Here is a 25984-nt window from a genome sequence, read left to right as displayed (position 1 = left end):
GGAATTTTCAAAACTTCCGCACGGTTTCTACACTTTCTTAGTTCGTCGATCGTAAAGATCGGTATTTAAGGGCGAACTCTGATCCTTTCGGAAAAACGATTGGCCCCAACCTTCGCGTCTTAAACTCGAGCGCGTTTCGATCCGCATGGTTGAAATGAAACTTATCGAAAAGCTCGCGTCGAGTCGAATATCGTAGCCGTCTGAAAGGTTGATTCTGGTCGGATTTCTCGCGTTTCGTTCGTCGCTGGCTCTGAAATAAATTCGCGGGCGGGAGCGCACAGGCGGGGTCCGATTCGAGCGATCTCGCCCCTATAAAATCGTTGATCTAGAGGCCGCCGCGGTGAAATCGCCGCGACCTACATAAAACGTAAAGTAAAATCTTTCACCTCGCGGTGGACGACCGCGGAACGGCGTCGTAAATAAAATGGCACCACGGATCACTTCCGCGTCCCTGTCGCTAACATTCCGTCGAGCTTTGTTCCCTTCGAAAAATCGATTCGATTACCCGTGGACGAAAAACCCAAGCGAAATCGCGTCTCTCGAACGCTCGATAGCAGATTTAGACAGGGACCATCGTCGAGTTTACCACGAGATTAACCCCCCATGCGACTTCAGTTCCAGCTCGCGCTCGTTATTTCCGCCAGGATTGAACCGCTGCTCGCAGAGGGGGTTGAAATATGGCGGAGTTGATAACCTCGTTTGTAAATATTCTTTCAATATCGCGAACGCAGGCTATTATTTTGATCGTTACTGACAGGGCACTTAATACGCGGCGGGCCATTAGCATATTAAAAGAGCGATCCTGTCGAGCAGCTTTTCGCGAGCTGAAGAGTGTCGCATCGATCCAGCTCGAACAACTCGAACACCTTTTATTAAGTAGAACCGGTGAACGGTCCGTTTCGCGGTGTGGTTAAACATGCCACGTAGGTTACGTCAGCGAATGCCTAGCGTCGAGTTTTCTCGGGTCTGTCGTTGGTGCGCGCGTGCGAGTATACGCGACCCATTTCTTCGCGGAAAAATCGTCATTGAGCGGCGGCGCGCTATAGTAAATCGAACTGCGAAACAGAGGCGACGTGGCACGGGCGCTTATGCGCGTCGTAAAAGCAAAGAAGTCGTACCAGCGATCGTTTCCCGGTAACAGTCCCGAACGGCTTCCAGCGAAGTTGTAATGGCCGCGCAAAAAAAAGGGCGCGAGGGGTTGACGCAACGGCTAGGCCAGCGACGCGTTCCTTTACGAAACGATCGAGCGTAATTATTCGATCGATACCACTGTACATTTTCAATATTGAGAATAATCCTCTGTCCATCTCTAAGTGTCACTTGGAGTTTCATTTTCCAACCAAAGACACTCGAGGGAAAGCAAAAATCTTAGAATCCATTGAACATCACGCTTCTGTTAGCTTTTCTTGGTTTAATTCCTAAACAAACAGACGATGATCGCAGGTAAAAACCTCCTTTCCCTGGTAGTTTTCTATCCTGTTGAAATCACGGGCGCAGATCCGTGGCAGCGTGACGGGGAACGTAAGACCAGTTCGTTGGTAATTAACGAGCCGCGCGGATGTGCTGTAAAATTGGCTGCGAGTGGCCTCTGCCTGGACGATACTGCGAGCGAGTCGAAGCAATTCGGGGAACGTAAGGCTTCTCGCTTTCCCGAGTTTCCGCGGCCTCCAGTCTGGCCAGTTCGTTCTCACAGTTCCCAACGGTGCCCTTCGTGCGAGAGTTTACCTTGAAACTTGGACAAAAGTCCGCAGTGAAAAGCTTTCGAGCGAGTACCAACTAGCACGCGTTGAACCATGGTTGAGTCAGCTTCTCCCTCGTTGCGATCTCCACTCGCAACATAGCCCTGTTTTGTATATCACAATTTACGAAAGGATAAAGTAGAGACGCGAGACGATATTCGCGCGATTTAATGAACAATTAGCAAGGAAAACATTTAACCAAGTAGCCCGTCGTCTAGCACAGTTTGCTATTTATCATTGGCGGTGTTGTTAGTTTGAAGAGAGTTTTCACACCCCCGACGGCTTCTCCGCGAGAATCCCTTTATCCTACGCCGAGCCAGCGAACCTGCAGTCTGCTCTAATAAACTTAGACTCGTCGTATTCCAGCAGAAGCACGGATAAGGCGAGAAATTGCATTATACCTGACACGCTGCCGTCGCGTCGAGACGCTCTCTCCCTTTCACTCAGTCTTCCTCCTGTTTTCCGGAGGCAGGCGTCGACGCCCTTGTTCCTCGACGACGCGCTCGATTTCGAGCCTATAGCGAACACCGAGGCCAAGCTTTCTTTCAGAGAAGCTATCAATTTCGTCCAATTTCCCGTGGGATTGCTCGAACGATGACGCGAGTCTCTATAGCGCGTTCTCAGAGGAACGTAACCTCGACACCAGCCGCGTCGAGCGAATGAATTAAACGGCACGCCAGCTTGAAACGAACTCTCTTAATCGCGCTCCAATCCGCGACTCGAAATCCCTCCGTGCGTCATGGTCGAACACCCTCGTACCCGACGCATTCTGCCAGCCGTCACCAGCAAACGAATCAATTCTTCGAATTACTTCCACCTGGCCCGACGAGAGCCAGCAAGGGGCGCGAGGAAAGCCGTGGTTACTTCCAACACGGAGTAACTCGACATTAATTGCGCGTGCCTCGCGACCAGCCCGCGCCAAAACCATAAACTGGCCTCCCCTTCGAGAGGGGTGGGCCTCAACGTCTTTCAGCGAGCGCGAACGAATCCAATTACGGGCGAAAGAAATAAAGAGGGACGCGGTGAGAGAAGTCAGCGTGGACGTATTCAATTAGCCAGGCGGTTCAATCTTCGCGTGCAATTAGTATCGAGTCGCGAGTGGCTCGAATCCGCTCCCACCAGCTCGCGTTTCGTATTTTGTTCCCTCGTTTCGGCCACAGCGTGCTAATAACGATGAAGCCAGCGTCCTTATTACTCGTTGCTACTCCCTCGACGATTATCGCTCTGAGACAACCTGCTCTGTTTCGACTCGTTTAAACCCCAATTCGCTGCGCACGGATATTAGGGTCGTACGTTCTGATTTCGTCTAGAGTTGTTGCTCGTCTGCGTAAATAAGTGGGTACGTCAGCGTCTCGAGGAACGAACATATTTTTTATGCAATCATCAAGCGCTCGATTTTCGTTTTCTACGTGAAATTAGTGGGACTAGAAGTTACGAGGCAAGCCTGGTTGAAAGCTTGTCGTTCTGACGAAACGAACCTGTGCACGATTCGAAATTCCCGCGATTGTAATCGTCCGCGACCGCTGTAATATCGAATTAACGCCACGCGACGAAGAGCCCCTCCCATTTATCCCGGAAACAGGGGCTCCAATAAATATCTCGCGAGAACTTTCCGGTGAACGAACGATAATTAATTCCACAGAGAAGCTTACGCATCGAAAACAAATTAATCGCGTAATTAGGACGGTCGGCTGGTCGCGGAATGAAATTATCAATAAATCACGAGCCGACACATATGTAGCCACTCTCGAAAATCACGCGATGGGACCACGCTGGCCGCAGCCAGAACTCTTTGCGCCTTTTTTAAACCCTCGTCTCGTCCAAGTGACCTCGTCCACGTTTCCACTCGAGTATTTTTAAACGCCTCGAGACGAGGACCACTCGGTCGCTATCTTCCGGAGCGTCTCGCCAGTCGCTCGTCGATCGTCGCGCGATTTTTCGCTCGATCGCGCCTCAAAACGCCTCGCCAGTCTCCGCGTCTGGCTCGCGATAGCAAAGAAAGTAAAGGATCGACGGAAACGAGGCACCCTCGCGGAAGACGATCGCGTCCAGTCGCGTGGATCCTCGTCGAGAGCGTCTCGCGAGGGACGAAGTCAGCCCCGCGGTGCGTCGCGTCCTCGATCTTTCTTAAAATACCCTCAGTTCATTTCCCATTCCGCCACTGCCGGAAGAAACGCGTCCACGAGCAGAAGACGGCTGCTAAAGAGCCTGGCTAGGCCAGAATGTAAACTAAACGGGTCTCGTGTGTACCGTGGCGACGAACCCAGTGGAAACTGTCCACCGATCCCGTGGAAACTGTGCCAAGGAGCGGCTTCTTCTTTCGATCGCCCCAATTCCCCGCGCCCAGCCCCGCCTGGCTGTCCCCAAAACCGCTTGATACTCTCGGACGCGTTACGAAATCCGTGGCTGATCGAGACGCCGCTAGTTACGAGGCTTCCTGTTCAGGTAGTTTGGCTTCTATTTCGCCGGGAGATGAAAGAAAGTTCCGCAGGCATCGGTTTGGGAACGGCTCCCAGAGCTGCCAGTGGGAATCTTCCGTTTTAAGGGGAGTTGTGCAACGGTTCGACTTCGAACGATCGTGTTTCTACTACTTCTTCTTCTTCTTCTTCTTCTTGGTCTACTTTTGTTCGGAAAGATTCGTTTGCGGACGCTCTCTTTTAGAGGCGAATCGGGGTCTCGGAATTTGCTATTTTCGTTCGCGGTGTGACTCGAGGAATGACGGAATTCTGTTTCTCATTGCTTCGAGTTCGAGCTTCTATCGCGACGAGATACTCGCATGACGGTACACGTGACTTCGACTCGAAACGAGACGTCCTCGAACTTTCAGATAAACTTCTCGAGATGATCGTGTAATATTTTCCCCAAGCGTACCTTCGCACGAGTTCGTGGTATCGATTAAGAAGTTAACGACCAGCTCTCCGTCCGACAAAAGAAAACTACCTACGATAATACTCCGTGAAAGACAGAGCAGAACCCTCTCGATGTCAACCAACTGAACATCGCCCCTTATTTGAACATCGTCTTAAGAGTCTGTGCACGCAAGACTTTCCTCGTTTTCGAGGGACGCGAAGCGTTTCCTCGAACTTTATCCATCCACGTCTGAAACCCTCGATCCAATCCCAAAATTCCAACGCGATACAACTTCTGCGTTACTCTCTTACGCTTAGAGCCGCTGTCGATCGCGTTCGCGCGTGCAAACACGGTGAAAGATAGAAATTGATCGCAGGTGACCGCGCTCGATCCGTCGATCGATAGGAACTGGACGCGTCTAGGGGCGAAAAATCGTGTAATCTGCGTGGGAACGCGAGTGGCCGGCGCTCGAAGTGGATTCGAGCGCGGGCCGACTGCGAGGAAGATGACGGACGGTGGCAGGCGCCGCGGCAGCTTCCGGTTTTCCGCGGGGACGTCGCGGACGGGCCGCCCTGCGAGATGCCGCAGCAGAAGTTCCACTGCGGCGACTGCAAGAACCGACTGCCCGACCTGACCAGCGACGTGTGTCGTTTGTTGTCGTACAAAAGTCTGAACGGTCTGGTGCGGGAGCGGGACAAGAGGCGGAGGAACGAGGAGGACGGGAAGTCGTGCAAGTCGCTCGAGGAGAAGGTAAGGGGTGGAAACAGCGCGAGGATCATCGACGGACGTTCGATTTCGATCGGGAGAATCGCGAATTCCGATGAAACGAGGCGCAACGCGCCATCTCGTTGATGGTGATTGCAGGGCCCAGTGAAATTAACGTACTCCACGCATATCGCTGGCGAAACGTTGCGCGCTTTAATTGCGCGAGCAGCGTTAAGTCTGAGTGCGCGCGATTCGCAACTTCGAGATCGTTTCGCGAGCTGCTTCAGCTTCGATGCAAACCTATTCCTACGCGTAGCTGCAACTTTTCAGATAATCGAGCGGATACGAAAGTTTCTCGTAATGGCTAATTCTCCGTGCTTAAACGGCGAACTTTCGAAAAACCGACTGCCATTTCGAAAGAGTTACTGAACGGAGCTATCGAGCGATTAAACGAACCTGGGGGGGTAGAAAAATCGCGTGTGGATCGTCGCAGAGGCCAGGCGTGTGAATAGCGATCGCTCGCAGGTACGAGGTTATCGAGAGTCGCATGACGGAACGTTTTACTCCGATTGCGAGCCGGGGCCGCATAACTCGATGAAACGGTTTATCGGGGTGCAGCTGGGGTGGGTGCTGCCGGTAGAATGTCGAACCGTTCGATTCGTTCTCTCTCTTTCTGTTTCGCGAGCCGCGCCAGGGGATCCGTTTCGCCGTCGTTTCGCCTCGAAATAGCATTTCGCCCGACGATTCGAGTTCCACGATGGAACAGGTATGCGACGCGCGACGGCGCTGGCGTTCCATTCGTTACCAGGACGAAATATTGCAACCCCCGCACGTTCCGTCGTCGAGCATGATCGTATCTTCGGCTAACGTGGCCTCTGTAACGAACGATCGAGCCGCGTCCTTTCGAAATGCTTTTCGCTCGCTCCCGTGAATACGTATCGCGATATGACGGCTTTATCCCTCGTATCCGCAGTGGTGGTATTAATAATCCGACCGCGCGGGTTGAAAAAAGGACGAAGAAGAAACGGGTCAGTGTTGGGTTTTGTACGCGAGAATTTGAAATGGAACGCGGTAAAAGTTCGACTCGATGTCGACGTTCGTCGCGGTACTTTTCGACCGCGTGCAACGTTCAATGATACGTATAAATTGCTGGGGAGGGTTGCGGCGCGGGAATTTAAATATCGCCAAAATAATAGCCCGAGGCGGACTATTTCAGGTTCGTGGACCGCGAGCTTATTTCTCTTGGCCGTGATATATTCGAGTTTCCAGTATAATGGAACCGTGGAATCCACTCTACGGATTCGTAGATCGCACGGACAGCACGCTGATGTACTGCCCCCTCCTCGAAAAGGGTAGTTCTAAAAGTCGATCTGGGCTGCGAGGGAGCGCGAGACAGAAGCTGCGAACGCCAGCTCGTGAAAAAATCAACCTCTGCAGAATGTTATCCAGGAATCGTGCTGAATTATGCGTGCATATAATATTCCTGCAAAGTGCACGGCTGCGAGATTCGCCATTGCCTTCCAGAGTTCCCTGGAACTGCCATTGCGGGCCTTTAAGAGATTCAGCAACGACCTAAGATTCGAGGACGTAATGAATTTCAGAAGGCAATTGCTGTGGGAGTAACGCAACCTGTAGCTACTCTGCTCGAACGATGCAACTTCGAACGAGCAATTTCGATTATCGATCCACGAGGGATGAATCGCGCGATGCCAAAGCACCCTACAGATTTTATTGTAAACATTGCAACATTAGCTACGAACGTTAACGAGACATCGTTCTCGATGAAAACCAAGGAAATCGAAGAGAACCATGACTTCTAAAATAGAAGGAAGCATTAAATCCGCTGGTCAAAGTAGAAATCTCTAACGAACTCGACACTGTCACCCCTTTTCAAAGCGAACAGTTCGAGCACTGAAACCGTTTCGATACGAAGAAGAAGAGGAATAAAAAATAAAGGAGTGCGTCCAGGCGAAGATGAGTGGATTCGATTAGGCGTTTTAACGCCGCGAAGTGGGTGAACCGGAAACGCCCGGGGCTATTGGAAAGTTTGCCAGTCAGGCCACGGAGGGGGTGGCGCGCGAAAGATTCCGGGACGAAGCGCAGGGGTTCGTTAAGCGAGCGTACGCAAAGAGGGAAAGTTTCGTTATCTGAAATGAGATCCGGAGAACGCTTCGATGGCCAGCGGAAGTGAATTAAAAATTCTTCGTACGTCCACGATCGACTGCGTGAAACGATTCCTCCGGTGATTGCATCCCCGTTCGATTGAAACGCGTTCAAATGAGCCACGGACTCGAAACTCTCTGTCGAGACATATGTTGTGGACGAGTCGTCAACGCGTACGCGTGTCGTACCTCGTTTTTTCCTCTCGCCTTCGACAACAGTGTCGAGTATCTCGAGGACGCGAACAGATGCGCGGGAGGACCTTGAAGAAACTTAACACCCTCGCGTGGAACGGGAGCCGCGCGATAAATAATGCATGAGACGTCGTTCGGTTTCCAGCCGCGGATGCAGCCCGCGTTTAACCGAACGTAAAGCCCCGTGACGCATCTGCGTGGCAAAAACGAAATTCAACAACGACACGTCGATGGTGCGCGCTTAAGCTCGTCGACCTTTGTGCCATTGCTCTGGTCTCGACGCCAGTCAGCGAGCTGACAAACGCCCGTTGCATAAGTAAGACCGCGAGGGCTCGAGGATCGCGTGGCGAACCGTGTTTCTCTTTTACTCGCGCGAGATCCATCGCGATTCAACTTTTACCGCGACGCGTTTATTAATTCGAGGCTTTCGCGCGCGTGTATCGCGCGTTACAGAATCAATCGCGAGGGAAACGAGCGTTGAATCGGGAAAGCCAGAAACCCGCAAACATCAGGGAACGTTAAACACCGAACGTGAACCGACAGACGCGAATAGTTGATCGAAATAACGGAATTAGAGGGTGGCGCCGTGGGCGATGGTTCGATCGCGTTGGTCCCACAGCAAAGCGTCGATTAATCGCGAGCCTTTATCAGAACGGACGATATTAACGTCGACAATGATGAATGAGAACGAAGAGCGAAGAGCTTTCGAAGGGACGAAATTTTTGATGAAATCAGTGGGAACAAAATGGACGCGGAACGTATCCGTGCATAGGAGGCTGTGGAGACCGCGAGTCAGCGTCTACGATTTCGATATACGAGACGCGGACGCTATCGATCCGCGGTGTTCATATTTTTCAGCACTGGTTCGCAATAATATTGCCATTTGCGTACAACTGGTATCCAGTTCTCTTTACGTAACGTTTGTCGTGTTCAACTTTAATTTCAACGAAACTGGAACGCTCGATTCGGAGATTCCCGATGTAATACTTTCCAGCTATTTGTCCAAGGATCTCTGTCTTGTAAACTGACCTGAAACTGCGAGGACCGCGCACGATCGTACATCACAGACGGGAGAATCGCGACGGTTTTTCTCCAGCTTTCGAACGACCCTGTCGAAGTAAAAACTAGCTCGCGTTCGACGTAACGAAAGAATAAATTTCGATTAGTCGGACGTATGATTCGCGGCGAAATTACACGGCGTAGTCGAAAGCAGAGACAGCGGGGCGTAAATTACGATCGAACCTTTAATCGAATGAGAATTTACAGTGCGAATTATGTAGAGTGGCTTTTATTTATCAAAGCAGAACGAATGAATGGTTTCTGAACTGTACAGAGTAGTGCGCCGGCAGTAATTCCGGTCCCGCTGGTTCAACGAGAAATTACAGCCAGCAGAACCGCTTCCAACTAACCTACCGCATTACGCGATCGTGCCAGCGAGTCGACCAGCTCGAGAATCGTTACTTACGTTTCGCGCAAGTTCAAGTTTTCGCCGTTCGCGGTTACCTCCGGTCGCGAACGAATTTCGCGTTGAATCGCGTCGCGGCGATTTAAACCAGGCGAAATCAAAGTGTCGCGGCGAACCGTAATCTGGTTCGTCTGGAGGCGAGGCGAGACGAGGCACAGCGCGTTCCTCGACGTCGACGCAGGGCGTTGGTACCGAGAAAAACCGCTGGAAAGCGAGTTGGAGAACAGGAAGTCGCGTGTACCGCTACCAGCTCAGCAGTCGTCAGCCTCTCGACGTTTAAAAGCCGCGCAAACGTGGTAACGAGGTAAACGACCGACGCCAAACAATTCGTAGAACCAACTCTCGTGGCTTTGAAAAAAAGCTTCGAGCTTTGGTGAGTCTCCAAAGAGCGTCCTCGCGATGTTCGAACGCTTTGCCTGCGCGCAGTGGATAGTTATATCGCGGTCAAACGTTGCTCGAGCCACTTTTGTATAATTGGCGAAATCGCGAGTGCGGAGTATCGATGGCTGGCGAACGAATCGTTCCAATTACTGGGGAAGGATCGCGTTAAAATATTCCTCGCATCGACGCAGCGGAGCAGTCCATAGGAATCGAGCGAATCGTCGCTGAACGCGACGTGGCGCGGCGAAATTGGACGTACGATGAGAAATTTCGAACGCTCGATAACGAAGTGATTATTCTAAAAAGAAAAAAAAAAGTAAAGCGCAGCATCCGCGCAGCGGCTCGTCCCGAATCGATTTCCGTTTTCACGGAACGCCGGACAGGCGTACCGGCTAATTAATCGAAAAATTCTCTGCGTCGAGAAACGCTATCTCCGTTATCGCCGCGAATCGATGGAAAAATAACGAGATCATTACCGTGCGACGACGTCGATGGCCCCGATCCACGCGTCACGAAAGGATACCCGCGTGGAAAACGAGATGGATACGTGTGGAAGGTGCGCTCGATGGACCGATCGCATCTCAGATGTCGTTTTTCACTTGCGAATCTCTCCTCCTGCCGCGTTGCATCGAGCCACGACTTGCGCGCCGTGAAATTCGCCTCGATTCATCTCGACCTTGACTTGCTGCGCCTGCATCTTCTGCTGGAACACTTCTTAATCCAATTCCACAGTGTGACATCTTCCACAAATTTAACGCACTCGAATCTAATCGCTACGATAAACAGCGTAACGCAGCGTCTGTCGAGCGTTCGATCGCGCGCCGCCGCCATTATGGTGCACGCAGAAAAATCAGTTCGACTCGCGCGACGAGACACGTCGTACTAGACGGACGGAATTATTAAAAATTCCTCGTGAAATGTCGAATAAAAAGGCACGAGAATTCATAAGGAGCCCCATCCAATCGGATATTTCCGTCTACTTACTCCACTTCCTTTCCATCTCCGCTGAATGGAAAGAAAACAGCGGGAAGCGTACGCGGAGAAAGGTGCGCGCGGTATTTACCGTCGCAACTTCCTCCCCATCGGGAATTAAGCTCCTCAGGGGAACTCGTAAATCCAGGAATCTTCGAGGTAACTTCCGAGAGCTACCCCGTGGAGGCATCGCGTATACAACGTCACTCGTGACCGATACGCCACGGATACCGTCGAACTTGAACAATTACAGCATCCGAACTCCCCTGCTGATTAGATGTTCCCTCCATCCTTGTTCTTTCCCCTGTGAATCCATTTTGCGAAACGAAATTTATGAGACCTCTCACGACTCTAACTTCCAGGCATCACCGCGAATCTCTTCTCCACCCGAAACAACACCCTCGTCGCTCAACTTGGTAAAACTTGCTGGGTTTCTATCCAGCATCTCTCAGACCAGACCTCTGGAGACCAGCGAGTCGCCAGTATCACGCTCGCTTTCTCATTGTTTCCACGCTTGTCGCGCGTGCAGCGCTCGATCAAAGGTCCGTCTCCGCGCGTGGCGAACAGGCGACGAACTTGATTCGCGAGGAGTAAAACCGGTCGTGGTCGTCCGTGGGGATCGCGAGGGTCGCGTTTTCCCGCGCGATCCCAAGCGACCCGCGAGTCTGACGATGGTTCGCAGCGAGCTCGCGAGGCGCATCGCGTCGAGTTCTCGAAGCGGGGGTAAGATTCACGCGCCGAGGGACGTCTGGCGGAAGATATGAAGCTCCATCCCGGGGCGTAATGTACGGCTTTGCCTCTGGTGTAAGCGCGAGATGGCATGTGCAACGGGTAGAAAATTCCGTGACCTGGTTGCAAAGGGTTATTACATCGGCGCGCGCGTACGAGCTTTCGTAAAAGGTAAATATCGAACGCGGCAAGGTACTCCGCCGAAGAGATGAGCTTTATGTGCCCGGTAAAAGGACCAGGAAGTAGTATATAATGAAACGCGGAAGAGTGTAATGCGCTTCGAATGGAGGACGCCTTCGTCCTCGTGCGTTACGTTCCATAAAGTTCCTGTCTCGAAGGGGAGCCCGCGCGATTCCGCGTTTCACGAAACGGTAGGAAAGAACAGGTAGAAGAAGACTGCGCATTTATATATAGAGAGAGAGAAAAACAAAGAAGGAAGAGAGAAAAAAGTAGAATTTATAGGTTGGTAGGACAGGACGAGGGTTGCGTTATATTCAGGCAGGAACGGTTGGTCGTTCGATCACGTGCCACGGACAATTACGGTGCAGCACGGGGCTTCAAAGCAGCAGGACCAGCTACGATTGTACACGTGTCTCGGGTGCATCGAATCACGTCACGACGAAGCGGATTACCGCAAGATTGTTCATGAATATTTAGAGAGTCGAGCGAGGCACCGAGAAAGGGGCTCGCTGTGTACCCTCTTCCACTGGCGGAACGTCGAGCCTCGAAATATCGCAGGGACGCGACAGGTTTCGCGATGACGAGGGACCAGCAGAGCCGGACGATTTACAAGCGACGATTTAATGGCCGTCGCAAATTTGGCCGGTTGCAAATTTACGATAATAACGACGATCAAATCGGAAAGCGATCGGTGTGTTTGTCATTCCGCCGTTTTACAGCCCATTATTCGCGAGCGTGACTGTCGAGGAGGGGGTTGGTGGAGATCGAATGGACAACGAGCGGTTCCGCGCTAATATTTTTATTATTCGAAAACGCGTCGCGCTTGTAAATTACGGCTCCCGTCGATAGGGGAGGGAGGGACACTCGCGTGTACGCTCGTTCTTTATCACCAGCTCGACCTGTCCCACCGATTATTGCATCGTCCGCGTCACGAGGAACTTTCTAGCGGCTCGTATTTAGTACCGTGTATCGCGATGAAAGTTGCGAAACGATACCAGCTCGTAGTGAAATGCGCGTTCGAGAGGAATCGAGGCTGACCAGGATCCGTCTACGAACTCAGGTTCCATCCGCGAGTTACGATAAGACCGATCGTCGATCTTATCACCGCTGCTGTTCCACGGCTGCGATCGCGGCCGTTTGTCCGCGTCTTAATTCCCCGTTAACACCTCGCGCTGCTATCGCGCCACCCTGATCTCTGTTTCTCCGCTCGCGAGAAGCGGATCTTCATTTAGAACGGAGGCTGGCAGGGGAAAGAATCGCGGCAGTAAATCTTGGGACAATTCGTTGAACGCGGAGAGTCATCGTTGAGAAAAAAGGGGGCGATACTTTATTATCGCGACGAGTCGATCGCGAGGAATCGAGGGCAGAGGCGTTCCAGGACTTCCGGCTTCTTCCGTATAATTGAAATCGTCTTATTGTCGCGCTCGTTAACGCTAATTCCCAAGACTCGAGAGCAGGCGATTGTACCGGGTATAATCGAGTTGTAATCATTTCAACGGCCATCTTTCTTTAATTGCTTCGCTTCGCGCTGCAATTACCGCGGACAGGATTTTACTCGTCGCGAAATGCCCGCCGTTTCGCAGCTTCTCTCGTATTCCTCTCGAACAGAACACGCTGTCGCGGCGCGCAATTTGTCAGTTATTTTTATTCCCGGTTATTCGCGTTTGCCATTTTGCTCGCGTCGAAACAAACACGCGAATTCAACGGGATCGTCGCCTGTGTTTGTCGAATGCTGCGGGTCGCTATCCAAATATGGGCGACGGTGTGTTGTGTCATACGCCGCGACGCGAGCACCGTTGTCGCGTTTTCGACCGTCCATAAGGCACCGCCAACGGCCAGCGATAAATCCTGCGCGCGGAACATGTTTAATTCGGGGGAAAGGGCGCGAGAGAATTTCGCCTGGCCATGCAGGGCGATGCATCTTCCCGCGAAAAATTATTTCTACGACTTTGCCCTAATTTCCGATGGAGGAGATTCAGCCGATATTTACGAGCGCGCGCTCAGCTGCTACGAAATTATGTGGGCCACGCGAACGGCCGGTGGATCGAGGAATTCCTCGAGAATGTACCCAGTGTAACGCGATTGTTATGGGACGCGATAAAACGTGCTTCCGCTCGCTGGTTCGCCTCTCGTCCCACAGCGTAAGTCTGGCAATTTTTCAGCCAACCTCGCGGCGTTCGTCAAAACGCGAGGGTACAATTTCGGTTACCCAACGCAGAACAGCGTCTTCCACGATAATCCACGAGTCGCGCTTCCTTGGGCTGGAATTTCGAGGCCTGTAACGGAAACAAATTAGAGGCAATCGATTCACGTCCCAACGAAACGCTGCGACGGACGTGGCGCACCCCTCGCGAGGGTGGCGTCGCTCCTTCGAGCGAGGTGAGCCACGGACGAGCCCGTATCGCGGCCCATTTGTTCGCGCGACGTTGAAAAATGCCGTTTCCTCTCCTTCTTTCCTCTGCCTCGACGGGCACGCGGATACACGCTCCTCTAAATCACGCACACGTGCTCGCTGGCTGAGCAACACGCGACACCCGTGCGTGTGCACGGAGTTTGACGAATGCCGATGGAATTCGAGCGCGTCGAAACGGAAGTTGGAGCCGGGAAACGATGCGAGAGACTCCGTGACAAAGACATCTCGAGGGCCATCGGTTGGCTGTCGAGAGGGCACGTTCTCGCGAGAAGCGACGAGGGAACGTTCGTTGGTACCCAGCAACGTCGTTCCACTACGAATACAATTTAAATATCTCGCTTTTCAATTCAGTCCCTCGTAGCTGGGGGGTAATTTGAAAATACTTGGCGTGCTTGAGATACTCGAAAAACCGTCTCGCCCTGAAACTGCGATAAAATAGTTTCGCGATCGATATTAATTACGAGAAAGCTCGAGAGGGGAATTAATACCTTGGGTTTAAACGATCGAGGGCGTACGCTCGCTGAAAAGGAGCGCGCGACGCGAGCAGCGCGAGGGTTCGCGTGTCACCAGGGGGATGAAATCTCGTCACGCCGCGTCGCGCTCGTAAAAACGCTCGCGAAATACTCCGCGAAGTCAGAGACAGAGCTCAGAGGGGCGTGTTCTGAGGCCTGTGTTTCGTAGCTACGGAAATTCTCCTCGACGCGGTCGTAACGACGAAGCTGCTCGACGCACCGGCTATAGAAATCGAGGGATAATATCGCGCGACACGTGTGGATCGGTGCCCGTTTCGAGGATACACTTTAGATCGCGCTCGCGCGACCCGTTTGCCCGTTCGCGTCGAAAGAATCGATGCGAGAGCCGCGATAATAAATGGGCCGAGTATCGCGGCAGTTCCCCTATCGATTCTAGATAGCGCCTGTAAATCTCTGGCTCGGTATCGGGGAGCTTTAAGGAACGAGTTTTATGACGCGCGCAACGTCAGATTTCCGCACTTTCTTATCCTAATCTTTATGAACAGCGCGCTTTTACCGGAGGCGGAAGCCGTTTAGAATCCTCCTCGAAGTAGGCCACACGTATCGAGCGATTTTCTATTTTCTCAAAGAAAACGCTGCGTTTTTTTTTCTACGCTGAAACTGAGAAGAAGATCGCGACCAGGGGTTGATTTAGCGTTTCAGCTTACGATGGACCAAGGACGCAAGATGGTTCCGCTGTCGCGCGTGGAACACTGGCGAACATTAATTCAGCAGCTCTCGTTGCGCCCCAGCGATATAACGCATCGCCGTTTTCCGTCCGATTTATTGGCTAATCCGATATTTATTGGACAGCGGGGCCAATTTCCAATTTACGCAGTGGTTAACTGGCACGGCTACCGTCGGCACGTTAACTGCACGTGGCCAACTGCACCCACCGCCGACAGGCTTAGCGTTATATCCGGTTTAATTGGATCAGGATTAAATTAACTTCCGCCGGTGATGGAAGTTTAACGCGCGGAGGGGACGCCTCCTCGGGATCGCGTCCCCTTGTCGCGCTCGTCCATCGATCTTCGAACTAACAACAACCCCCTCGCGCGAACCAACTACCACCACCACCCCCCTTTATATTCAACGATTTTGATAGCCGATTCGTGCCACGACCGCCGCCATAATTTTGCTCCAGGCAATTGCGCGGCGCGCCCGCCACCCCCGCTGAACCGCCATTGTTCTCCACCTTGCAAGCGGGACCGCCTTTTGTTTCGCCCGGCGGAATTTATTCGCCCAAAGTGGTTAATTATCCGGCTGCACCGCGGCGACGGTGTATATCGTTCATTCGACGAGCGTTATCCCACCGACGAGGCGAAGGAGCGCTGGTAAACGAGGGCGATCTCGGCTGGTAGATGGCCGACGTGACAAATAGAAGCGTCGAGCTTTAATTTTCAGCCGTGGAAACGGACTATTTTGTCATACCCTTATCTCGATCGTTCCTCGTTTAATTGTCCGTCCGTCGTCTCGCTTCACCCTCGACGAGCACCAAAGTTCAGAGTCGTAGCTCGCGTTAATAAACTACGTAATTTCGTGGACCACGCGCTGAGCGTGTCGCGAGTTTATTTTATCAGGCTCGACGAGCGTATCAGCGAACGCTTTTTTAGACGTAGATCAATCCCCCCTCTCTCTCTCTCTCTCTCTTTCTCTCTGTATCGAATATGGAATTGTTCGATCCGATTAACGGCCAGCTATTTCAGCGCATTAATCGCGCTCAAAGTGATGTTAATTGCCGCGCTGCAATCTTTATTTCGCCCGTGCGATTTCGAAACGCTCGGCATGGATTACCGGCTGAAATTACAATTACCGTTGTAATTCAATTCGCCGTGCGCCGACAACGAACGAAATCGCTGCCACGTACCGCGCTATTATTTGACCGGAACCCCTGCCAGCCAGGAAATGAAGAATTAACAAGCGACAGACAGGACAGGAGAGAGAAGAACGAGTAGCGAGTACGCCTACTTGTTAATGACGGTTCCGTCAGAATCCAAAATCATTCGCGAACCAGACAAGAAGAGATCGTTCCTGACGATCGTGCGGGATGGGCTTGAGCAAACGAAATTTCTATCTCGATCTACGTGACTCGCGAAAAATTCGCTTCCATCGTGGATATATAAGTACTTGGCTAACATTTTCTTAGGGGAATAACGTCGGAGGGAGTAACCGCGCGACGTGGCTGTTTGCATTCTACGCGGCATAGTTGATACGAGCGCGGTGAAATTCGCTGGATTTTATTGGAACACTCTGCAGCTCGCGTGAATTAATTAATCGACGAAACACGTCGAGGCGTCGTCGCACTCTGACCAGGATTTAATCGTTCCCTGAAGCGATCGCGCTCGTAACCCCGCGAAGAAAGCGCTTAATACACCCTGGGGACGTATAAACGGGCAAACTTCGAAGGGAACCGAAGCCTCGATTCAATTTGCGCCCATTATCCCTAATACTCTGAACAATTTTCAACTAATTAAAAATTACCACGGCTCGAATCGAAACCTTGGCTCGTTCTTCCTAAACTCACGAACCATTTTGACTCTCACGCTAATAAATCGATTAGATTTCGAGAAATCTTCGTCTTGAAATGAAAATGTAGCAACGTGCAATGCGATTGTTATCTCTGCGCGATTTTGATTGCGGATTACTGCAAGTTCCTCAACAGTGAAAATCGAGGGGGTGCCATAAGGGACGCCCAACAGTTCCCGCGTGTTCCTCCGCGTCGACGACGCATTCGCCGCGCGGTTAGCCCCAGGCGTATTACACGGCGTATAGAACTCGCCGTTGACAAGCGCGAAGACGCGCGATTCCCGTGATCCTCGAAGGGAAACCCTTTGTCCGCGCGCGTGTCTCCGTCGAACGGTTCGCGGAAGCTCTTTGTCGTCTGCTGCAGAAATTACCTCGAATTAATGCCGTCGGCTTTCTGCTCGTGAATCCTCCACCGTTTCTCACCCGTCTAGACTGCGTCCCAGAGCTTGCAGCCAGTTTTCGTCGCATTGTCCTGGAGCAGACCGTGCGTTATCTGCTGGTGACGTTCCACTGTTCCACGTTCGCTGCGATATTTTCTCGAACAGGTGAGATCGTTGGAGTCTCGATAAAAATTGCAATCTTTCTCCTCCCTCGAACGTATAACAGGGGAGGTTGGGAAGGTTAATGGAATCCGCTGGGACGAAAGGGGTCGCGAATCGAGCGTTCCTCAGGGACGTAATGAAAGCTGGGTGGCTCTGCAATTTTTCTCCTGGTTGTTGCCAACGGTTACAGCCGATTATTCACGAGGCACACGGAATAAACTTCCGAGACGAGGACGAGAAAGGAAAAGTCCGTGGGGTATTGGGGTCAACGGGAAGCAATGGCGACCGCAGGGAGCAAGCTGTGGCGGTCGTGACAAAAAGTCGACGAGGAAGCACTGTGGTCGACACAGTGAACCAGCGAAACGTCGTCTTGTCCGCGGTGCGCCGCGACGCAACGATAAATCGGCGGGGATGCGAGCGAATGTGGAACCACTCGTGCAAGCGAACTCGCGGAACATTAAACTAGATTATTCGCTGCTTACGTGCAACGAGAGGTGCATGCGAGAGAGTACGCGATAGTTTATTGGTATCGAGAAAGTGGGGTCCGATTTACGCGAGAATAATTAAAAGTTTTGTTATGACAGAAGGAAATGATCATAGGTAAAAGTATTTTTATATATATATTGCACTGATTCAACGGCGAATTCGTAAATTTAACTTAACTTAAACTGTAGATTAATTGATTATACAATGCAATTGAAAGTTTCAAAGTCCTGATAAGGACTTGGAAAGTTTCTGAATTCAAAGCGACTTAAATCTACGCGCGTAGTCCTTAGCTTGGTATCGTTTTCGAGAGGGGCAGTCTCTCGAAAACGTTACCAAGGGCCCAGGTCCACCAACGGGGAGGTGACTACGCAGGGACCCATCCCTAATTTCCCTAATCCCATCCACCCTCCATTACATCTGTGCGTTCTCGGTACAGAAGGTACCGAGGACTGACTCTACTTGTCAATTTAAACGCGGAATCCGTAATACATTCTCTAAAATCTAACATAGATTTTAAAGATTGCAGTATGGACTGAACGAAAGGGATGATAAGAAAAGCCATTCTCTTACCCAAAGTGAAATTTCTAAGATGACTCTATTCACACTTTAGCAAAATTAAAGTGTTCTACGATACGATATTTAAGACGATGACACTCAGTAAAAATGGAGACAAAACTAAGTTAAATTGAAGTTAAGAAAAGAAACTAATTAAAACTAAGAATTGAGATCAAATTCGCGACGCGATCAAAACGAACAAGTAGCGATAAACCTGCGTTAGATTCTCGCGAGAGCATTCTAACCCGATGGCTCAGCATTATGAACCGTACCCGACGCGGATCGCGAACAAGTTTTGCCACGTCTTACGTCGAAACAATCGAAACCACGCTCTCCCCAATGGTGAATGCGGGTACCATCAAGAATTCAGCGAGACTTAGCATTAGGACGCATTGCTCAACGACAAGAACGAACTTCGCAGACCGCCCCAAGTCGTCTTACAGCAGGTCAGAAGACCCCAGCGACACGGGGTAGGAGCTACTCGGAACGAACCCGCGTGAGCGCGTCCAATGTACTAAGCCTATACCCAAGTCGAGTACCCAACGGGCGTACCAATCGACAAGGGCTGCGAAATCTCAATGGGCACCGAAAACCACATCAGTTTGATTGAGTCTCGTCTGTTTCGATGCGTGGCAATGGAAACTGAAATCTCGAGCGAGTTAAGAAAAAAGAAAAAATTACGTGAAGCGATTTCACGCAGTGGAAACTTAGAATGCTCAGGGGAGTATGTAACGCGTGTTTATCGGTACTGACTACACGCGATTATAGAAATAGCTATTTCTCACTTTAGGTAAGAGAATGGATTTCTTTACAATTTTGTTACAATTCAGTTACAATTAAGTTACTTAAATCTAAGTGTTATAACTAAGGACGCACGCATCCCACGGCGATCCAAAAGTGGTCCAGCTGTGATCCAGTATCGAATGTAGAAATTGAGATGAAAGATGAACGAAATGGATTTCAAACCATCGAATGACAAGAACAACTTTGGAGAAAATACAATAATAAATTAAAATAATTTTTCTTGATTATAATTTGAGAAAGAATTTTTGAAAAGTTGAAACTCCAACGCTGTATTCACCGGAAATACCATTTTCCAATTTCCAAATATAAAAATAAAAACGATATTGCTTTACGATCGCAAAATACAAAATTGTTGATCAACCCCACAATGATTTCAAGCGAGTTCTTACCCATGCAAAAACTTAAAACTTAGAAATGCAGAAATTAAAATAAAGTAGAGATTAAATCGATTTCCAGTCACCAAACAATCCTTCGTCGAGAACAAACACCACAGAGAGATAGAAATTACTACAGATTATACAGGATTGTTTTAAACGACCCTAATTCCGACCAATGGTGTTTATAACAAAAATAATGAAAGTAATACCCACTGAACCGATTAACGCGGACCATAATTATGCTCGATTGAGGGAAATTAGGGAAATCAGGATAGAAGGGATTCAGGTTACATAGTTATAAAATTACAATATGTGAATGTACAGATATGTTCAATAAAATTAACTTAAATTATTTGGAATCCAATTTAAAGTCTCAAAGTCCTGAAAAGGACTTGAGAACTTTAAATTGCACTGCAAAAGACTCGATATTAAAAGTACCAGTGATTAAATTATTCTAATCTACTACAAAGTTAATGAAATAATAGTTGGATAAAAAAACAAATAAATGACACAATGATAGTAAGTCTATGAAATCTTTATGCAAGACAGAAGTTGTAAATCGTAATCTTGTCTAAATAATGAAATAAATAAATGAAACAATGATAGTAAGTCTATGAAATCTTTAATGCAAGACAGATGTTGTAAATCGTAATCTTTTAACTGATTCTGATACTTTTAGTATCGAGTTTACAACTATACTTATATCTACGTGCGTAGTTCTTAGCATGGTATCGTTTTGGAGAGCGCAATCTCTCGAAAACGTTACCAAGGACCCAGGTCCACCCCGTGGAGGTGACTACGCAGGGACCCATCCCTTGTTCACTTACCAATCGCCAAGCAAAAGTCGTAGTCATCACCGTTCACCACTGTCCATCGCCATCCACAATCGTCCATCGCCATCCACAATCATCCACCAGTGTTCACAATCGTCCACAATCATCCATGAGTGTCCACAATCATCCATGAGTGTCCACAATCATCCACGAGTGTCCACAATCATCCACCAGTGTCCACAATCGTCCACGAGTGTCCACAATCATTCACCAGTGTCCACAATCGTCCACCAGTGTTCACAATCGTCCACAATCATCCATGAGTGTCCACAATCATCCACCAGTATCCACAATCATCCATCAGTGTCCACAATCGTCCACCAGTGTCCACAATCATCCACCAGTGTCCACAATCGTCCACCAGTGTCCACAATCGTCCACCAGTGTCCACAATCATCTATCAGTGTCCATAATCATCCACTAGTGTCCACAATCATCCACCAGTGTCCACAATCGTCCACCAGTGTCCACAATCGTCCATCAGTGTCCACTACCCTTGGCTACTCCACCACCGTCCACAATCGTCCACCAGTGTCCTCTACCCTTGGCCACTCCACAGCCAGCCATTAGAAGCGACCATCCTCATCCTCACCCTGACCTTCTCGACTCGGCGTCCAAACAGCCAAAAGACATTTGACAGTCTCGCACTGCTTTTATACACCGGTTCCCACTACCATCAACCCCCCACTCTGCTGATAGTCGCGAGTTGATAAAATGAATTTTTACACTATAGCAGCCCATAATTTATTAATTTTTATACTTTTATTGTGAATTTGTGCTCTTTGCAATTTATTGCAGTAGTATACATAATTTTTTATACATTTTTAACTAATCGAACCTAGATTTATACTGTTATAAGGTAATTTTCTGCCAATCATCCAGCATTTTGCTCGAGATTGTATCGTTCGACACAGTCCTCGTAAAAATTAAATAGCTATCGAACATATTAATATCGCGAGAAGGCGGAAAGTATGTAGAAACATCGAATACTAATGTAATAAGGCGACAAGCGGTTATTCATTACGAGCAATAAAGTGCACAACGTAATTTCCTCTCGAGACCTGTTCGATCATCCAAGCGTTTGCGCAATTTCTTCTCAGCAAAGCGATGGACGATCAGCGCTGCATCGCGAGTAAAATTTCTGCGGTCGATCGTGATAAATCGACGGCACGAAACGTTCTTGCGACTCGAGGAAAATTCGATCCCAAAGGGGTGAATTTGCGGCTCGCCGGGAGTCGTTACAGAAAGCTAGCCCGATCTCGCGTGATTAATATCGGCTGGTAACACGATTAACGGGTTTAATTACCTCGCGTACACCAGAGCAGAATCTTTCGCTGCTGCGCGGCGTCGATCACCGTCGATTCGACGATTATCGGGGGGATCCGATCCGTAGGGAATATTCGGGTTTAATTGTCGTCGCGGTGGCGGCGATACTCATTAAAACCGAACGCTGGGACGGGCGACAACACGGGAGCACCGGAGCTTCCGTTTCCGCGTGCATTGAATTAAAACAGTCTTTATAGTTTTAATAGAACCGCCGTGAATGCAGTTCGTTATCTCCTTAATTGCACCGCTGGCGCTTGGGGCTTGACCCGAAAGTCGCGCCCCGTCCTTCGCGCCCCTGGCGGTCATTCGCGACCCCTTTCAACGCGCATTTTTATCGGGAGAACGGTCGCGTGCCATATCTTCCTCGCAGCCAACGTGAAACTAGTCCACGATCGAACCAGACCCCGAAGACAAAACAGTTAATCCGCGACCGTGCTCCAGTTAACCCCGTGAACGCGTCCATTCGATAACTTCTGCCTTCTTTTTGCCGCCACGTCGTTCCCTTTCTTCTGCAACCGCGAATATACGCTCCCCCGGTTACCACGTGGCGTTCCCTCGAATCAACATCCACCCCCATTCCCAGTTCTCCCGTCGTTTAATTATTTTCTTCCTGTCTCCGCGCTCGCGATGCACAGCCCCGCGTCATGCTTTCTTGCACGCGATCGCGCGACGAACGTGCCAACACTGTGGTCTACCACCGCGCAATTCCAACCCTGTTTATTCGCTCCCCTTTTTCCATCAAAGCACTCGTTCTTCGAGTCAATTGTTGTAACCAACATCGCGTTGTAGTCGACGACGAGCTTGAATGGATGAAACGAGTTTGAAATAAATTTACTTTCATTGTTTCTAGCGAACAGGAATTTTGTGTGTACAAAATCTACTGGAAGATCGTTCGATATTCGCAAATCATCATCGTGGAAATCGTTCGCGAAGAACATTTGAATCCTCACGGCATTTCTGTCAACGATCGTCGCATTGTCCGCGGCGACAAATCCCGATGCATCAGCCGAGAAACGACACTGGCTCGTTCGTTCCTCGCAGAGTGTTTCTCGATATCGATGGACGTGGTCCGAGACGGGAAAAGAAAGACGAAATACGGCTGGGGAAGAATGGACCGGTGCGAGGTTGGGGGTGCGAGATCGAAGGAGCGGAAAGCGCGTTACGGTGTGTCAAAGCGGCGCGCGAAAGAAAATTGGTCCCCGGATAAAAGCCGCAAGCGAGAAGAAAAAGCGAAACGAGGCTCGCGCGAGCTCGTTCCTCGACTCTCCTTCTCTCTCTCTCTGATCAACTTATCTTCGGTCACGTAGTCGCGCGCGCGAAGCGTTGCGATTGAAAGCCGGTCTCCTATCGCTGACCGTAAGCTCCTTTTTACCCAGCCGCTGATCACCGACGTGACCGTGCGATTTCTCGATTGCCCGCGAGAACGAAACCGATAAAGCGAGCTCGCGAGCCGCGAACACGGCTGGCTATTATCGTCGAATTTACTCCATCTAACGAATCCGTTCCACCGTCGAGGTGTCCACCATTCCCGCGGTTAACGAGTAGAACGTGATACCTGCGAATTTCCCCAGGATATTTTCTTTTAATGGTAGCCACGGTTAATCCTGCTGGTTTTATGCCGCGTTAAAGTTAGCCGTCTCTTTATGGCGGCCATTTCTTCCGACGAGGGAGGAACAGTCGGAGGATTTAGCAGGGTTGAACAATGAAAAAGTTATCCCCAGCGTAATTGTTAGTTTGTTAACGGTGGTCGACTCGTGAAGGTCGTTAATTGAGCCACTTTCACCGACGATGATTCAGCAGTTGGGTAATCGCTCGCGTTTGGGCAGCACCGATGAGCCACGTGTTGGCTGAGGGCTCGTTCGCCAGCGTCGACCATCAGTCTTCCGGTTTCGAGGGATATATTTCGCTCGCTCTTGTCCCGCTGCTTTACGATACCCTCGACAACAAAACACGCGTCTACTTCTCTCGCCATTAAATCTACCGATACGAGAAAGTAGCCAACATTTGCCTCGTTTCGCGAGTAGTTATCTTAACGACTAACGTTATATCAATCGCAAGAATTTATCCATGAAAAACAGTCGACTTTTTTCTCCTTTTTTTAAAAAGAAAAGGAGAAAGAATGGATGGCGCCTCGGACGATAAATCTCGAACGACACGCGTATTTGTGGTGGTGTCGCGGTGCGTGGCAGACAATGAGGAAACGCACGGTGGTAGCGCCATATTGAAACGACACCAAGAGCCAGGAGCGCGGAAAAAGAGGGGAAAAAAGGGACGCGAGCAGTCAGAGGGACCTACTAAAGCGGCTTTTCTCTTCTTTTGTTTCAGGAATTGGAGAGGAGTTATACCCTCTCGACCCCAGGGGGTAGCAGCCCCGTTTGTTGCCCGCCCTGCAGCCCACCCCCTGCACCAGCCGCATACATATCGAGCGCACGTGCGTCCTCTCGTAGACTCGGCGCAGGAAGTGGAATCGGAGGCCCGCCGTCGCCTGAAAGGGATCCCCTGGGAAGACTGTTAAGGTCAGTTCACCGTTTCCTTCCTGGGAGACACACTGGCTATCGTTTAACCTTCTGTCGGTCAGTGGCGCGTGAAAAATGTTGCTTTCTCGACGATAGTCCAGCGAGGTGAGGTCTTGCGAGCGAATCGAGGGTGGTTCGTTCGCCCCACGGGACTCGTACGCTCTACGCGATTGAGAAATTCAATGTACGGGAACACGGTTGACTCTCGCGGAAATTCGCGTCGCGTTAAAGTGAATCCGACTCTGGCGAAAGCTCGCGATACGGACGCGGAGCATTCCGCTTTGAGAAATCGAGAGAGCAGACCTTTCAGATTTTTATTCCACCCCCTGCTGGCGTTGAAACGTTACGCGCCCTTGGAGACGTCGCGTCTACGTCAGCGAACGGGTAGGTGAGAACTGCGTAAATAAATTGCTGAACTTTCAAGTACCAGCGACAATCCCCTGTTAATGTCGCGCGAAGTTTCGTGTTATGCGAGACTGTGTTCTCTGAAGTTACCCCCGCAGTCGCACCCACACAATTGTTGGGGAGTAGTATCGCGCGAAGATACTCCTCTTGGTGGCCTCCAGTTTCCGCATTGTGTCGCGATATCCTTGTGATACAACGCTCGTTGTATCCGCTGCGATCGAAACGGGAATTACGATCCCACCGTGCGACCAACAGGGTGGCTGTATGAATACGGTGTTAATAGTCATCGAACGCAGCGGGTGAACTCGTAAAATCCTAGCTCGCTTCCGTAGAAGCGATCGTCCGGAAGCAGTAAAGCGGTTCCTGGTTTCCGCCCTTGGCCAATCCTTTCCACGGTTGATCAGCTCGCCACTGGTAAGATCATCAATCTTACCGTGGTCCCGTGTACAACGAATGCATCGTTCAACGGAGGGGTCCTGCCACTTAGCGCGACTACGGTTTCGTCGCCTGGGAAATTAACCAGTCACCCGATAAGCGAGCCACTTCAGCGCCGCGTCGTAACTCGGGATTAATTGGAATTTTAGTGGGACGCTGTAGAGGAGGGTGAAAAAAAAAAAAAAAGGAAACGAAAGTTCCGCGAGTGGGACGCGCACGCTTTTGAAAGCGGTTGCGCCTCTTCAGGACTAAATGAATCTGCCGGATGAATTCTTATCGTGATTCAGCGTAATTTTAATTAACAAAATAATGGAGCCTTTGTGCGCGTGGGAGAGCAAGCTTATTCCTAAAATTTTTTTCATTACTCTTTGATCCTCTGGACACAGTATTCAGCTATTTTCGTGGCTCCAACGGTATCCCCCTTTTAATTAGATTTATTCGTTTCATTTCGAACGAAACGACCAGAATGGATCGTTCGTACGTCTGAAAACCGTCCCTCGAAATCACGTTCGATCGATGATCGACCATCGTTCGCTAAATACTCGCGACGTCGTCCAGCCACGGTTCCATTAAGCGTGGCGCTTACATAATTAAGGAAATTCGTCGGCAGGGCGGTTCCACGTGGCTATTGGTTAAACTCCGCGAACTTTGGCTGCTTTCAGATTCCTGAAGACCTTCTACAGGGAGTTAGGCACTCGTGATCCACCCTACTTGCCGGGATGGGCGTCGCCTCTTCCACTCGGCACCCTTTGTCCGGCGCACTTCCAGCCTCACCTGCAGTTGCTGCACAAAGGCGAGCAGGAGCACAGGCTCGAGAACATCAAGCCCGACCAGATATTCGCCCCCGTCAGGGTGAGTGCCATAAATCATCCGCAGGGA

The 25984-nt window shown here is 50.3% G+C and overlaps 1 protein-coding gene across 1 annotated transcript in view; it reads left to right on the top strand.

Moving 5' to 3' along the window:
* The window catches only part of LOC143427929 (uncharacterized), a 129046-nt gene that overhangs the window by 67806 nt on the left and 35256 nt on the right, over positions 1 to 25984 (top strand). Inside the window, exons 2-3 of the mRNA XM_076902453.1 lie at positions 24075 to 24265; positions 25768 to 25957. Of these exons, the coding sequence (XP_076758568.1) occupies positions 24075 to 24265; positions 25768 to 25957 (381 nt within the window). The remainder of the gene's footprint in view (positions 1 to 24074; positions 24266 to 25767; positions 25958 to 25984) is intronic.

The sequence above is a fragment of the Xylocopa sonorina genome, chromosome 1 (assembly GCF_050948175.1).
Source record: "Xylocopa sonorina isolate GNS202 chromosome 1, iyXylSono1_principal, whole genome shotgun sequence".
In the NCBI taxonomy this organism is placed as follows: Eukaryota; Metazoa; Arthropoda; class Insecta; order Hymenoptera; family Apidae; genus Xylocopa; species Xylocopa sonorina.
Note: the sequence above shows the minus strand (reverse complement) of the source record. Positions and strands in the feature narration are given on the sequence as shown.